Source organism: Electrophorus electricus, chromosome 18 (assembly GCF_013358815.1).
Source record: "Electrophorus electricus isolate fEleEle1 chromosome 18, fEleEle1.pri, whole genome shotgun sequence".
Taxonomy (NCBI): Eukaryota; Metazoa; Chordata; class Actinopteri; order Gymnotiformes; family Gymnotidae; genus Electrophorus; species Electrophorus electricus.
In genome coordinates, this window is record NC_049552.1 from 13900166 (window position 1) to 13916025 (window position 15860).

The 15860-nt window shown below is 39.6% G+C and overlaps 2 protein-coding genes across 3 annotated transcripts; one reads left to right on the forward strand and one right to left on the reverse strand.

The window, feature by feature from the left end:
* Window positions 1-5220: 5220 nt before the first annotated feature.
* ackr4a (atypical chemokine receptor 4a) lies at window positions 5221-9634 on the forward strand. Of its 2 annotated transcripts, none has more exons than XM_027028017.2 (2): window positions 5221-5303; window positions 6641-9634. In XM_027028017.2, the coding sequence occupies exon 2, from the start codon at window positions 6646-6648 to the stop codon at window positions 7735-7737; it is 1092 nt and encodes a 363-aa protein (XP_026883818.2). In that variant the 5' UTR covers window positions 5221-5303; window positions 6641-6645; the 3' UTR covers window positions 7738-9634. The 2 variants fall into 2 exon arrangements, with proteins under 2 accessions (XP_026883818.2, XP_026883817.2); XM_027028016.2 differs by having other exon boundaries at window positions 5246-5308.
* Window positions 9635-11023: 1389 nt separating this feature from the next.
* e2f5 (E2F transcription factor 5) lies at window positions 11024-15768 on the reverse strand. The gene is made up of 8 exons (XM_027028014.2): window positions 15448-15768; window positions 14648-14757; window positions 14334-14495; window positions 13704-13812; window positions 13281-13563; window positions 12916-13092; window positions 12729-12767; window positions 11024-12418 (listed from the first exon to the last, which is right to left on the reverse strand). The coding sequence occupies exons 1-8, from the start codon at window positions 15586-15588 to the stop codon at window positions 12309-12311; spliced, it is 1131 nt and encodes a 376-aa protein (XP_026883815.2). The 5' UTR covers window positions 15589-15768; the 3' UTR covers window positions 11024-12308.
* Between the last annotated feature and the right edge of the window lie 92 nt (window positions 15769-15860).

The window sequence follows — 15860 nt, forward strand, 5'->3', positions numbered from 1 at the left end:
CATTTGCATGATTTTCATGTTAACAAAAGAGTCTACTAGGAAGCAGTGAGACTGAGACATGAGAAACATTCATGGGTTCATACCATAGAAGGGGAAGTTGAATTCTTCAATGAATCATCGGTTCCTTTATAAAGCAACCTTAGTTAACCAGAGAAATAAAGTCATCAGACAGACTCTGTCCTGGTTGACAGAGCATTGTGGGAAACTAAAGTAATTCACTTTGTTCCCTTTTGACTCCACAGATCACCCAGGACAAATGTTATTTTTGTTGCAATACCTTCTCATGGGACATATTGGTGCAGCCCCACTCAGCAATGATGCATTTACGAAAGCATTTTCCCTTGAGCATGTTGTTGCTGGTGCCTCCTCTGTCTAGAACTCTCCATCTGGGAGTGGTTAGGCAGAGTGCATATAAAGTGGGGTGTGTGCATCCAGGATCCAGAAAGCTTTGTAATGGGACTGAGAGTGCTGCTGGGGTTTCTTGGGCTGCAGCTCTGTCTGTTCTGCTCTGCTCACGGGACAGATGCTAGGAGCCGTACAACACTGCAGCGGTTCCGTCCGGACCGTGGTTCAGAGACCCAGCACATGCCACTGCTGCAGGCTGAGGTGAGCGCTGGAATTTTCCTGCAGGCGGGAGATGTGTGGTATGATTTATGTGAGTGGAGACTCAGGAAAGGTGCAGTGGATGAAGTCATGCTTTCTGTGCCTTTTGGGTTCAGATAATCTTCTGGACTGGACTGGATGCACTGGACTGATGTGTAATTTTGGTGCATATGAGCCAAGATTTCTACAAGAATAACAGACAGTTTGTTCTCGTAGGTTCCACTGCTTGGATTGGGACAGAAATATCTGGCTCCACAAGATGTTCACCTCATTCTGATGGTATGACGACCTAGTCCAGGCACTGTTAAAGGGGACCTGCTATATTTTTCTGTTTTTTCCATTTGCTTTATTGTGTAATATAGCTTTTTGTGGATATAAATGGTCTACATAGTTACAAAGCCCAAAGAAAATGCCAAAGGGAATAACTTACTCCCACAAAAACCCCACATAGAGTGAATGCATAGAGACATAGAGAGTCATGTGCAGAATGAAAAAAATAATGTATTTCTGGAACACCGAAGCATGTAAATCTATTCTAGTAGACCTCAAAATAAAATTATGAGCATTAAAGATTAGCATAGTAGGTCCCATTTAAGGTCTCTCAAAGATCGTACATTCTGAGGATGAACCAAGAACTGAAGTACTAATGAACTTAAATGCTTTTCGTTTTCAGTTTCTTTTGGTATTTTACATACATTTGGTATTTTGTTCATGTGAACTTTCACATTTGTCATTTTGTGGCTTCATTAGGAACACAAAACGCGGAAACGACGGCAGGCAGAAAAAAAGAAGAAAAAGAAGCTCAACCCCGGAGCCTACTCCGTTCTCACCGTAAGGCCTGGATGAGCAAAGCTGCGACGAGCTGGATGTCACAGTCTCGCATTTTCCAAATGTTTACGGGAGTTTTAAGATTCGCATCTGAATACCTTCTCTCCCTGCTGTTCGTCTTTTCTCAGGTCTCTCTATCATCTCCAGATCCTCCAGAGAAGGAAATGCCAGCTGTAAAGATATAGTTTGGCTACATTACATTTTGCCCAAAATGTAATATACTTGGGGGGGGGGGGGGGGATTTTTATATATAGCTTTTTATAACAGAAAAAACAACCAAAAATGTTTTTGTTTTTTTTAATAACAAACCATATCAAACAAATCCAAACAAATCCTTTTTGGTAAGTGCCTCATTCGGCGCGACTTTGAATGGAGACAATGCCGGTGTCCTGTCTTACTCCCGTCCTTAATGTACGTGACTGTGTCCATCCCTTGCACGGCTGTTCTAAGAGTTCTCGCACCAAGAGGCACCAAGAGGCAAAGCCCCCAAGCCCCCTCCTCCCGCGTCTCCCCCCACACCACAGGCAGCTGTCTCCACTAGCAACCCCACAGGTAGCTGCGTACTCTGCCAGTCCTCTCTGCTGAGCCGCAGTACAGATGACAGATACAGCAGGAATGGGCACTGCAGAATGAGGGGCAGAAGACAGACTGCCTAACTGACGTCTTTCTTTACTTATCGGAGGTGCACCGTGTGAGGAGATGGGGGGAGAAGGCAGACAGCAGCCCAGGAAAACCCACCAGGTCAGCCACAGCCACACAAGTAAGGCATGCTGATATCCGTTCAGTGCAGACACATATAATGAAAGGGTTGTTTTAGTCACCTTTTAATTCACCTGCATACGAAATCTTAGTCCTGTCTTGTAGCCCGTCTTATCAATTATGAGCCCATGTGACCATCTGACCTTCATTCAGACTAAAGAGGGAAGGCAGATATACACATTTTCATTCATAAACAGTTAATCACAATCAATAGATTATTGATAAATTCAAATAGAAAACATTGGTTTGATGGAACTCAAATTTAAGTTACTCTGACTTGATGTGGCACTCATTAATCTTTCTTTGTTTAGATGGGAGTGTAATAGTTATTCATGAGACACAGCACAGACCACCACAACAGTATAGCCCGCCAGCATCAGTACATTTTGATTCTTTTTCATTATGAAGGAATTTTATATGAAATTCATTTACATGTATTTTGCAATATTAATTCTAAAGAATACAAATGATTTTTGAAATGAAATTGATGAACATACAAGAAAACATATAGCCAATGTTACATTGCAATGATACTTGCAATGTTGAACTTTATCTTAATAATCCAATGATATGCTTCTGATGTATTATAGCTATTACCGTGTACAATTCCAAAAATCACCAATAAATAGCAGAAATTACCAGGCAATCCTAATTAAATGAGTAAATACAGGGATGTTTTTTTAAACTAAATAAAGTAATCTCCCAATAACATTTGAAAGTTCTTGCTACGATGTGTCACAGAAGAAAAGTTTTGTGTGGGAGGTCAAGGAACTTGTCTGAGACTTGCAGAATGTGGAAGTGCATGCGGGGAAGATGTGTTGGTGGCTGAGTTGTGTCTTCTGGCCAGTAATCTCTTCTGTACCTTGTGAATGGGTGTTTTGGAGAGTTTTGTATGCCCGGAAAATCAAACTAATCGTAAAAGTGTGTAATGTCACAGAAGCAAGACTCTTTAGCCAAGAACTCCTGAAGTAAATCAAGAAAGACAGCGTGTGGAAGTTGGCTCTGTTTCTTCATCACTCCCATTCTTACTGATAAGGACACAAAGAAAATGTTAAGATTTTTCTTTACATTTATGGCATTTAGCTGACACTTTATCAAAGCAACTTACAATTATGACTGAGTACAACTTGAGTAATTGAGGGTTAAGGGTCTTGCTCAGGGGCCCAACAGTGGCAGCGGTGGGACTTGAACCAGCAACCTTCCGATTACAAGTCAAATACCTTAACTGAGCCACCACTGCCCCATATCAGAACAGAAGTGGTATTATTCTGTAGTTGCTAATGCTACCCATGTTTGGCTGATTTGCTTTACTCATATGTTTGGGGTCCCAGATACCCCAATGCATGTGTAATAATAATAATATACATTTTCTAATTAACCTCATTTTTAAACGTATTTACTAGTTTTAATTTTTTACAACTGTTTTGATCAAATTAAAACCCAGTAGATGGAAAATCTGTTTTGCCACAAAGCACACTTCAGAAAGATCATTCGTAGATCCAATCAGAACAGATAATAAAACATTATTTTACCACATGATTATTTAATGGTTTACATGTTAAGTGGGCTACACATCACCAAATACATACTTGTTGTTGTTGTTTTTAATAAATGTTTATTATCCAGGCTATGTGAGATAGTAAAGCTCAGAGAACACATTGGCAATAAAACTCATTAAAATCGAGAACTGACCTGTCTATGGTCCAGCTGCACCGACAGTAACAATCTGAGAATCATACAGATGAAAATGCATTTAGTCATGTTTAATACTTACAGTGTCTTAGACGCCACACCTGTGTTTCTGTTCTTGAGCGTGTCACCAAGTCAGAATCTTGTTTATGTACAGTACTTGCAAAATGGAGGAAAGCTCTTGAGGGTTTTTGTTTTGTTTTGACTTGTTAAAGAATGTGTTTTGCCCCAGCAGGGGTTTAAACACCTGTCAGCAGACAGGTGCTGACATCAGCACATGGACATAACATGCAGGAGATATGTCATTATTCCAAAGGTGACACTTTTGGCAGATACTCTTTCAGTCAAACAAAAATGGAAAGATCTTAACAGTTAAACAAGTATGTAAAATTATTGCACACCAACAAATACATAAAATGCCTTCACTTATTAAAGATATTTTGAAAAGCTTGGTATGCTCAAGCATTTTAGAGAGGGGGAGTTGTACATATAAATAGAGGAAAACATTTTGGAATAGAGCAATAACCTATACATGCATATGCATTTTTATGTATTTACACTGTATATGCATATTGAAACATTAAGTTGTCATGGAGATTCATTTCTGGTCAGGATACAAGTTTCAAGTTTCAAGTTTGGTTTATTTGTCACATACATAGTCATACACAGTATAACTCGCAGTGAAATGGTGGAGAGTGCTCTGTCCAAACTGAGGAAAGGTTGAATTCAACAGTAGGTTGAATTTTATGATCTCTAGTTTTAATTATTCAGCACAAAGATTTGCGACATTTTTCTATGGAAAATGAACTCTTTCACCCACAATGAACGTGGAAAAAGGACAAATGACTGAAATCACAAGATTGATAATAATGAAAGTGCTGACTGAGTTCAGCAGTGTGGGTAACCCTAACTGGAAGCGATGGAACTGACGATGCAGGCGTGTGCAACACAGCATTCACTGCACAGTGCTCGTAAGACCCACGGTGGTTGCACTTAGCGTTGTATATTCAGTTTTTATCAACAACCTTTGTGTTCCTTCCTGCCAGAACATCCTCTTAGGCACATACCCGACCACGATGACATCTAAAGTGCTATAATTATTCTCGGGTAAACATTCGCCTTACGTTCTGCCACAGAGAAAGCATTGAACAGAAACTCCACTTACATGCTAAACACTTCACTCACACCAGATGAAGCTCCCCCCTTCCTCTGGTTTTGCAACACAGAACCTTTTGGTAAAAGTTCCTCAGCCTCACCCTTATTATGTGTCTGTCTGTCTCTCTCTCTCTCTCTCTCTCTCTCTCTCTCTCTCTCTCTATCTCTCTAACTCACTCACTTACATACACAAACACAAAATGTGTTCTCTCTGCAAGTACACTCAGTAGACAATATCTACGCGCAGATCTTCGTTTGCTCCTAGCTAGGTAAGGTAAGAGAAAAAGCTCCAAGCCATTATTAGCATTAGAATTGCACATTGTGCTACATTAGAAGGTTATGTATGTGTAAACTTGTCCGGAGTTATACAAATATTTGAAAGGGGATTTTAGGCTATGTATGTGCAAACTTGTCTGGAGTTATAGAAATATTTCAAAGGGTTTTAGGATTTAACCCTTGCAAGGTCATGTTTATGTGTGAGTATAAAAATAGTGGGATGAAATCCGAATTTCTGAAAGCCTTACTTTTAATTATTTTAGTTACTTTCACTTTTAATTAAAATGGCATTCAGCTTAGTTACTAAGACAGGAAATCTGCATTAAATATCGCAATTGTTGAATAGTGTACATGTAAATATCCTATTTGACCAGGTAGTATTCCTTGGCATTCTAGACAAGATTTGTTCATGAAGGATTTTATAAGAATAGGGTGTACTTTGAGTGTAGTGTTTCGAAGGAGATCCAGGAGGGTTCTGACACACACATCCAGCATCAACACTACAGTGTTTGATAAAACACAGTGGGAATGCCAGGAATTCCGTTCTTCCGTGCTTAAGGCAATCTGGTATACTATCTGTTTACCATATGTACACTTACAAAAAGGGAGATATTCACTGAGAAAAACAATCTATGCTGATATTGCAAATATTCAAATTATATTAAACACATCCTAATGCAACTAGCCAAATGCAACAATATTGGCAATCTTCACAAAAAAAGCATGTGCTATGCAAAAATCTTGACAGACTTCACATAAGCTAAGACAGCAATATATTTGTTTCATATGAAACACCAACCGTTGTTTGTATTTCTGTACAAGATGATGCAATCCAATTATCTGTGTAATTTCTGTGGGAACTAACATAATACAATTAAAGGTTTTCACAGGCTAATGGAGACTCTAACCTAAGAGGTAAAACGGGTGTTCTGGTGGTCAAAACACATGTTTGCCACCAATAAGTTCTGGTTTGGAGACTGGGTAATGTGACTGTACTCTGCCTTTGCCAAAACTGTCTGACGTATCTGAAGTAGGATGTTTCACAAGGTCATCAGGGGAATGCTATTGGCCTACTGGTCAGAGAACATGTTTTCCATCTATGAGAAATGGGTTTGAGTTTTGGTGTGGTTGCCACTTTCGCTGTACTTAGATTTTAGAATAAAAGGCAACATTGTTGACACTGGAGAGATACTTGCATACTTGACTAGAAGAACTGTGATAATCTGGGGTTTGTTTAGTTCCTGATGTATGCATGTTTAATTGTTGTTCAGTCTCAACATGTTGAGAAAAATTATGAACTGCAAGACAAATAACTGCTCTTGTTCTGCAGATATTATGGATTATATAGAGGAAGAGAACTATGTCTACGCAGAGAATTATACCTATAACGTCAGCTATGACGCCTACCAACCCATCTGTGAGAAAGAGGATGTACGCTCCTTTGCGAGACTCTTCCAGCCGGTGGTGTATGGATTGTGTCTGATAGTGGGTGTAGCAGGCAATGCTCTGGTGGTGGCTGTGTACATGAATGGCAAGCGGCAGCAGACAGTGACGGATGCTCTGGTGGTCCACCTGGCTGTGGCGGACCTTCTGCTGCTGCTGACCCTGCCCTTCTGGGCCGCGGCGTCCGTACGTGGCTGGGAGCTCGGCGAGGCGCTCTGTAAGCTCGTCGCAGCCTTGTATACCGTCAACTTCACCTGTAGCATGCTGATCCTGGCTTGCATCAGTCTGGACAGATATCTGGCACTAACCCCCGCGGTGAGGAACAGGATCCTGGGCAGGGTGTTCAGGAAGGAGCAATTGTCCAAGCTCGGCCTCGTGGTGTGGACAACTGCTTTCTTGCTAGGGGTCCCCGACTTGGCGCTCTGCACGATCAAACACCTGCCTGGCAGGCAGGTGTGCATGGCTGTGTACCCGTCAGGTGTAGCCCTCCAGGTGAAGATGGCTATGGAGATTTTCCAGGTAGTGCTGAGCTTCCTGGCACCACTGGCAACGATGGTGTACTGCTACACCCACGTGGTACGCACCCTGTTGGGTCTCCCACTAGAGAGCAGAGGTCGAAGGAGGTGGAGGCCGGTCCGTGTGCTGCTGGTTGTAGTTGGGGCGTTTGTGCTCACGCAGCTGCCCTACAACGTGCTGAAGTTCTGCCGGACCCTGGACATGATGCATGAGCTGGTGACCCACTGCGGTGTGAGCAAAGCCCTGGACATGGCGGCACATGTCACAGAGAGCCTGGCCCTGTCCCACTGCTGCCTGAACCCTGTGCTCTATGCTTTTATCGGCGCCTCCTTCAGACAGCATGTGATGAAGTTCGCCAAGGGCATCGGCCAGAGGAGGAGATCAGCACAGAGAGGAGGGGACCAGGGAGTAAACATCTCCTTCAATTCTAATTCACAGTCCCAAAAGACAAGCAGCTTCTCTATATGAGAATATTTCAAATGGTGCAAAAAGAGTATGGTTGTGGCTGCATAACCAGATGTACCGTATCCAGATACACCTTTCACACTACTGAATCTGAAATTAGTGTCTATATATGAATAGAAATCTCCAGGTGTCTCCCTGTTGGTTGAGATGAGTATGAGTGTGCACAGGCCAAGGTTTCTAATAGTAACTGTAAAAAGCTCTCTGGGTCTGACAGTCCACGACAAAAAAATATTTGAAAGATGTTTATGGTCTCGGAACATTCAAAATGAAAGTTTTGTGCATCAGAAAAGATGATATTAACCTAATATTAAAATATTAACCTTTAAAGGAAATATGTTTACATTAAAAAAATATATATATGTTAAATATATTTGACATATGTACATTTTAAAATGTTTACACAATTACAAGTTTTATATCTACATATATGCATATGTAGGCTATTCAGATTCTAGCATATATGTCTACATACATATACAGTCACAGAGGACGCTTTGCCAGATTATGGCCAAATGTATCATATTTTCATGTGCAAAATTAATTTTGTGAGTCACTCATGATAGTTTCTCTTCCACATAATCATTTCCGTTTTTGAGTGTTAGTGAATGGATGGCTTTACAAATTGCCTGCACATTTGAGCAAGAAGGGGCGCAATGCCCGGAACTATTGCATATTTACAACCATACACTAATATTTTTAGAAGCAGAAACAGCGATCCTCTTACCACGTATATCTGAAGCACTTTTTTTTCTTTTTTTTTTGTAAATGAAAGATGTTTAAAGGTTCTGTTTCGGTTTGAGCAACAGGTTTTTTCATATAATTTTCTATTTTGCATAGTTAAAAAACAAATAACAAAAAAAACAAAACAAAAAAACAACAACAACCTAACGCTGTCTTCACATTGCACTGTTGAAAACCACAACATGTCATTATACTTATTATACTGTCTTTAGCTTTCAGATGTTAATACACTGTGGGTGAATACCGCAGAGGTTTAAATGTTAATTACTGCAAATACACACAAATATATTTAAAATTAAACTGTTTCTATTAGAAAAACAGGACATCTCTGTTACCTAGATCCAGATTGTTTTTCGCACTTGATTTTTACTTGATAGTATCAAGGACAAATGTTAAGATGATCATTCATCGCAAAGTGGAACCACAAATAAAATCACACACCTCTGCTGATTGTTTTTCAAAAAAAAAAAACAAACATATTTCAGATATTTCAGTTGTTTGGTGAAAATGTAAACATTTTATTTCATCCTTTGTTATTTAATTCTCTTTCATTTCTATAATAATTTCAAACTTAGTGATCTGATCAGTGCCTTTGCCTTGAGCAATCCCAGTAAACCACTGCTATCTGTCCGGGTGACATGGTGTAGATACATGGAGATGTTAGTACATTTGAATCAACGTAACCTACACATTATTCACCATTTTCTTCTAAAATCCTGCATGCTCTTTAGGCCCAATATGTGTGCACATATACAACTGCTAAATACCCCTAGTATTTATGCAACTGTCTGTGGGTTTTGACTTGTGACTATATGATCAAGGAACACCCATCATATCCATCTGTCTAATGAAAAAAGCATATAGCAATTTCTTTTTAATCTAACAGTCACACCAAGAAACTAACAGAAAGAAACAGATTAAGCCTTAATGGATGGAATGTTCCCTAATCTGAAGAAGCCTTGATTAAGATGAAATATTAATGCTCAATAACCGATCAGTTCACAAAGTTTGAGATTATAAAATAAACTAAATGGAATCAAATAAAAAGGGGAAAAAATTATCAAAAAAAAAAATAGAAATGTTTGCTTTTTGTTTTATAAATGAAAATCAGCAGTTCACTTTATGCACTCAAATATTTTGTTACAAATATTAAAGCATTCTGAATATTACACATTTGTGGCGTGGGTTTGTTTATTTTCATGACCCTTTGTTAGACATTCTTATACCACCTGAAGTAAGGCCGTGTATTAGTTTAACCTAACTTAAAACAATCTTCTTTTATCCCAATAAATTTTTTTTTCTCTCCTATATAAGTGTAACACAGTATGATTAAAGTTAAAAAGGATTGTGACTCTTTTGTAATATGGAATTTAGAATATGCTGAGCTTCATCCATGTTATGTGATAACTATCTCAGTTGAAGATAGTATCATGATAAACATGGTCTGATTTAAAGAACAGCACACACACATCATGTCATGGAACAGTAGTACTTCCTCTCAGGTGGGATACTCCTGGCATGTGACAGCTTTCCTTAGACCCCCAAAGACAGTTTGCAATCACTGAAGGACTATCATGAAACTCAGGAGAATATTGGGGTCTCTGTTAATTAAAACTCAAAAAAGATGTGTCATGCAAAATGGTAATGATCCAAGACATGGCAATAAATCAACAGCAGGTTGAATCAAACCAGCGATATGCTTTTCCACGATGTGAAGCAGGCTGTTCAAGCAAATCTCCAGTTTACTTTCACAGGCAAGATAATGCACCTGTCACTGCAGTTGCCTAAATATGAGTCATGGTACAAAATTCCTGAACAAAACATCCAGCATCTTGTAGAATTCATGCCCATGCATACCATATAACCCCTGCACAGTCAGTATCGATGACCCCTATTTGTTGGCATATGCAGCCAGTCATCATGATTTGTAAAAGGAGATATTTGCGCAAACATATTTAAGGACCAAACCTGATCTCAAAATAGGACAACCCTAAAAATTCCAAAATCACCAAATCAGTTAAGAATATACTTACCACAAATCCTATCAATACATGTGGCATGGCCATTCCGAAATATGGATTCCCCCCCATTTGACTTCCATTGATTTACTGCTGTTTTAGATCACAATTTTGCAGGATATAGATTACAGACGGACATGCTCCTGTAGAATTTCCAGATACAGTATACAGAACAAATGAATAGAATGTGCTCTGGTTTCACTGGTTAATTTTGCGAGATGAAAACACAGCAGCTTTCTTGTGCAACCATCATGTGTGGGATTCACCAAAGGGCATAACCCTCATCTTCAGAGGCCACAGTGAAGTATCCTTCTACCTATCTCACAGAGTTGTTTTGCTCACAAAAATGATTATCAAACATTTCAGAGTGTGCAGGAGATAAACACTGCAGAAGTGCTGAAACTTGCCTTTTAGGATAGTTTGACTCTAGCACCACCTATTGTACAAAAAGTCAGACAGGTATAATAGATGTTGAATCCAATGTGCATTTATAAACTTACTTATCTCAAAAATGTCAAGAGTTGCTCTGTATACCAGTAGAATTTATAAAGCAGAAGTATTTCATATATAGGTTTGAACAGGCTGACCAGACGAGACTGAGGCTTAGCCTGGAACTAACTCCACATAAGAAAAGGTGAAGTTGACCTCAACTGTGTCTATATATTTATATTCTTCAGTATACAAGCTAAAGAAGAAAAAAAAGATTAAAATCACATTTAAATTACTGTAAAATTCTGCCTTCAAAATATTGGCACATCTGTGCTTAGTGGTGTTGCTCTAAAGCATGACCAACATTACGACCATGTGAGTTTGTCACCACTGTAAAGCACAGAATACTGGATAAAGCAGTTTAAATTTGATGATGATTTAAGCATTCAGTTCATATGTTAGTGGATCGCTGTAAGCTTTCAGTATTACCCGTCAGCCACGCAGCACAAACACAAATTAAAAACACAAACATGTTAATACCCAAATCAAAGTGGCTCATGTGTATTCTGCCTTCAACAAATCCAAAAATTCACAATATTCACATATGTATTAGTGTTTTATATAAAACTTCTGATTTAAAAAAAATGTGCAAAAAGAAACCGCACCCCCAAAAAATGCAATGATTAGACAAAAAAGACAGGGGAAGAAAGCAGACATTCAAAAAAAGTGCTATGATAGGCACAAGTTTTTGGCCAGTTACACAGACCTATAGATTAAGGCAGCTGAACAGAACATTCATTTACGAAATCTGGAAATTATTTAAATTAAGTACACGTCTAACTAACCAAATTAATTTTACAAAGAAAATACTTTAAATAATTTTTTCCAAAAGATTGAAATAAGGCAGCACCATAAGTATTCATACAAACATAAATGAAAAACAGAATATGGAATAAGTACAAATGGCTGCACATCTAGTCTGTTTGGGCAGCGGGAGAAGCCCATATCTCCAGACATGCTGAAAGGACACCACACACAGTCCAGTAGGTATACAGCATGTCTGTACATTAAACCTTTACAAAAGCATTATGCTACTCATCAATGACCACTAGACATTAAGCAATGAGTTGCTGATGGTCTGTAATGTTCAGTATTTTTCAACCATAAAGGTCCTAAAGGGAATTGCTGTAAATGGCATTACAGGGAGGAAGGAGTCAAATCTTTTTCTGAATTAAGAGCAAACTGAAGGGTGTGGAGGGCACCGAGCAATTGTTTCAGAATGTGGGCATTTCCTAATGGCAGCACTCTGGATCGTTGCCATGGAAAAGACGACAACTTCTCTTCAGAGCAAGCCATGCCAAAACTCAGTGTAGCATTAAGGTTTCCTTAATAATTAAGAATCTGTACATCAAACAGGTCACATACTCCTTCATTGTCGTCTAGGTTGAAGTTGTAATCCACACCTGGATTGGGGGAGAGTCGCAGCAAGGGAAACACTAGAGAGACATAAAAATAAAGTATTAGTGCCACTGTGCAAACACAAACACAAATTCACTTATACAAGACGGTTGGCGTAATCTACAGTGATTCAGACGAGGTAACCACAAGGCTTCCTTCATTCCTGGGAGAAATAGAATCTTTAGATTCTCTCTTGGCTCTTATAATAATGAATTGTATGATTTCCAGTAATAAACACGTGATGAGCATGGCTGGGAATGACTGATTTGGTCACAAGGGGGCAGTGAGAAACAGCCACTCAAAGGAGACTAAATAATTCATGAATTCCTACCTGTGTGTGGAACTTACCATCTGATGACATGAGCTCATCAATGAGGTCAGCAACCCCTTGAAGACAGCAGAAACAACTTTTAAGATAAATAATCATATATCCCCGAGAAAACACATCAGGACAACCCAGCTGAGTCAAATATACAGCTTGTTAATCAATAAAAATTATGTGGACACAGCATTCTGTAGTGCACATAGCTCTTACCCTCTTTCTCCTCCTTCATTTGGTCCACAGTGTTGAGCCTCAGCAGACTGCCCACATCCAGTATAGACTGCACATCTTGCCTGTCCAGCTCCCCGTGTGACTGCACCACCGCCTCAGTGCCAACCAGGGGTTCCTGTATCAGCAGGCACTGGCTGACGGGGGACTCGGGCTGGCACTCTTACAAAGGGGAAATAAGAATAAGCACAGCTAGATGGCAATGGATGTAATTATGTCAACTTAAAAATGATCTTTGCCAAACAGCTATAGATATACAGAAATAAACAGATAAATACATTAGCTAGCTATTGATTCAGAAAGGGACATTAGTGCATTAGAAAGTAAACGGGACACACTGAGGCATGTACCCATGTGAATATCAGGAGGAGTAGAGGAGGGTGTGAGCTGGTGCTCTGATGCCGGGCTCTTAAGCTGGGTGTGCCCCATACTGCAGGGGTCAGATGGGATGGGAAAGCGCTGTTGGCTGGCTGGTGTGCTCGGGGGAGTGGGCATAGTGTAGATGTCATCCGGGGGTGGGACAGAGAACACCACGGGCTTGGAGCTACCAGTCTCCCTGTTGATCAGCATCACCTGGATGGGAGATGACTGACTCCGCAGATTTACCTGGTATCTCTTCTGACCATTCTGAGCCTTGTATAAGAAGTACAAATGAGCAAAAAAAATGTCAACAACAAGTAAAAAAGCATTCCCTAGTTATTCACCTGCCTGTCACACACTGTTCCATTCTTGGCTGCAGGCATTTATTTATTTTTATTATTATTTACATGTACCATCTCGGGCACTGGAACCTCTAGCTGAGTCCCTGCAGGTGCCATTACTGCCAGAAGGGTGTCTCCACTGAACACATTACATATATCCTCATGTGTCACATAACTGTATGTATGCAAAGTAAAGGAAAATGTGCTGAAAGACTCAGACAACAGACTACCTTCTTCAAGGTCTGTGTAAACAGAAAATTAAACTGGCCTATGTGTTCAACATTTTGACAAGAAAAAAAAAATACATTTTGTTATCAAAACCACCACTGAACACGAAGTCAAACATAAGCTTGGAAAATAAAATAAATAAATAAATAAAAAAACCACCAATCAAAATCAGTGGAAAAAGGAAGTGTTGGTGGACAAAAGGCCTGAAAATCTAGTATGAAATGAGATGCTTGGATTACATACCAGAAAAACTGGACTCTCAACAAATGCACACTGCCACAGTTAAGCACTCGTGTAATTAGTGAACTTTTCCCAAACAATGGTGGTGAGATAATACTGGAATGTCTCATTTTCCAGGTATCTTAGGGTGTGGAACTTCTAAAGCAGGTAAACTGTCTAGACTAACTTAATATCAATTTGTAAAGTTGGGTTAGATAAGTACAGCCATTAATTACATCCTGGTTAAAAGGATATCTGATGCTGTTGGGGTCTTCCTTCAGATGTTTGTTGCTCTGCTGAAGAAATTCTTTTTGAATATCCAGTTCCTTCTCCTGCCTCTCCAGCTCAGATATCTGAGCCTTCAGAAGTTCCACTTGCTCCAAGATCTCCTGAGGTTGGCAACCTGAACTCTCACCCCTGATGCAGAATGAAATGGAGTTTTAACAATTAATGTTAACAGCAGCAAAGTACTCTAAACGTTTTATTAAAAAGTGATACAGATACAGCATGGATTTAAAAAGGGGCACATTCAAGCATCACTATGCAGTATTTTCAGTTTTCACACTCACTTCCATTGGATGGTATTTTTTGTCTTTTTCTCAATGAGACCTATCCCTTCAAGGACATTTGTGATGTCATAGATCCTTCTTTTCTGTCTGACAGCCAAAGTGTCTGCAGCCTGTAATCAGAAGCACAAAACCAGTACATTTCACTACACAAACAGCTGGCCGAACAAGAGACCCCAGTGTGAACATCACTGTCAGATTAGCAATTAGGTTCCCAGGTAGACAAAAGAAGAGCGGGAGGGTGCGCAACAGGAATCTTTAGTTGGTGTTAGAAAGATCTCTGGCTATCTAGGTATCTCTCTTATCCCTGCCCGAAATAAGGCATTTTTGAATGTTTACCATGAAAAGTTACCATAAAAACAGTTTCTCCTATGTCATCTACATCCTCTGCGTATGAGCAATGAGGTAACCTAAGTTAGCTAACATTGACATTTTAGCTAGATAACTAACCAAGTAGCGTTAGCTAAGCTAGCAACACAACTCACTGGTAAATCAAATCCAGGATCACCTGCCAGGAAACTCGTCGAAACTTCAAATCCATTAAGATGCCGATGTGTCAATATCAAAATCACGTTTAACGAGCAAGCTAGTTCTAGGTACACATCAGCAAGCTAACTGGATGTACAGGACTATGCCAATTAAGTTAGCTTGGACAGATCTCGAAAAACATCTAGAAAAATAACCAAAAAGTGGAAAGTTAAAAGCAGGTGAGGTTTGTTCATTTACCAAGTTATCAACTGACAAGTTAATAATCTTGACTGATTGATTTAAGAAAAAGAGCTAGGATAGTTTGCAAACTTTACCACTTTTAAATCGAGGACTCCGTTCTCAGACTCCTGAAGCAGGGTCACAAATTTAATTGTGAGGAGACCCAAACTCTTCTCATGGCGACTGGACCCATTCGGAGCTGTATGTGAACGGCTTAAGCCGTTCACTTCAGCCATAGTTTAACTCGATTTGGAATTACTCTCAAAATATACTATCGCGACCATTCAGGTCTGCCTCAGAAAGAAAGCTGTTATCTATCCAGGTTACCCACAACTAATTAAATAATGGTGAACGGGAAAGAAAATCCCATTCATGGTTTTTACCTCAGAGTAACACAACTGTGCTTGAGGGATTTTAAATGAAAGGAAATGACGTTCAGTTACTGTCACCATAGCAACATCACGGCTTCGTCAGTTGCTGTTTCTTGTTCTCGTTTGGACTAAGTGTT

Bases quoted from the DNA above. Each gene is read 5' to 3' on its own strand.
- ackr4a (XM_027028017.2), top strand. From the start codon at position 6,646: ATGGATTATATAGAGGAAGAGAACTATGTCTACGCAGAGAATTATACC.
- e2f5 (XM_027028014.2), bottom strand. From the start codon at position 15,588: ATGGCTGAAGTGAACGGCTTAAGCCGTTCACATACAGCTCCGAATGGG. The intron at 14,496-14,647 runs GTGAGTGTGAAA...ATTCTGCATCAG, and splicing joins AAAAATACCATCCAATGGAA to GGGTGAGAGTTCAGGTTGCC. The intron at 12,419-12,728 runs GTAAGTTCCACA...ATGTCTCTCTAG, and splicing joins TGAGCTCATGTCATCAGATG to TGTTTCCCTTGCTGCGACTC.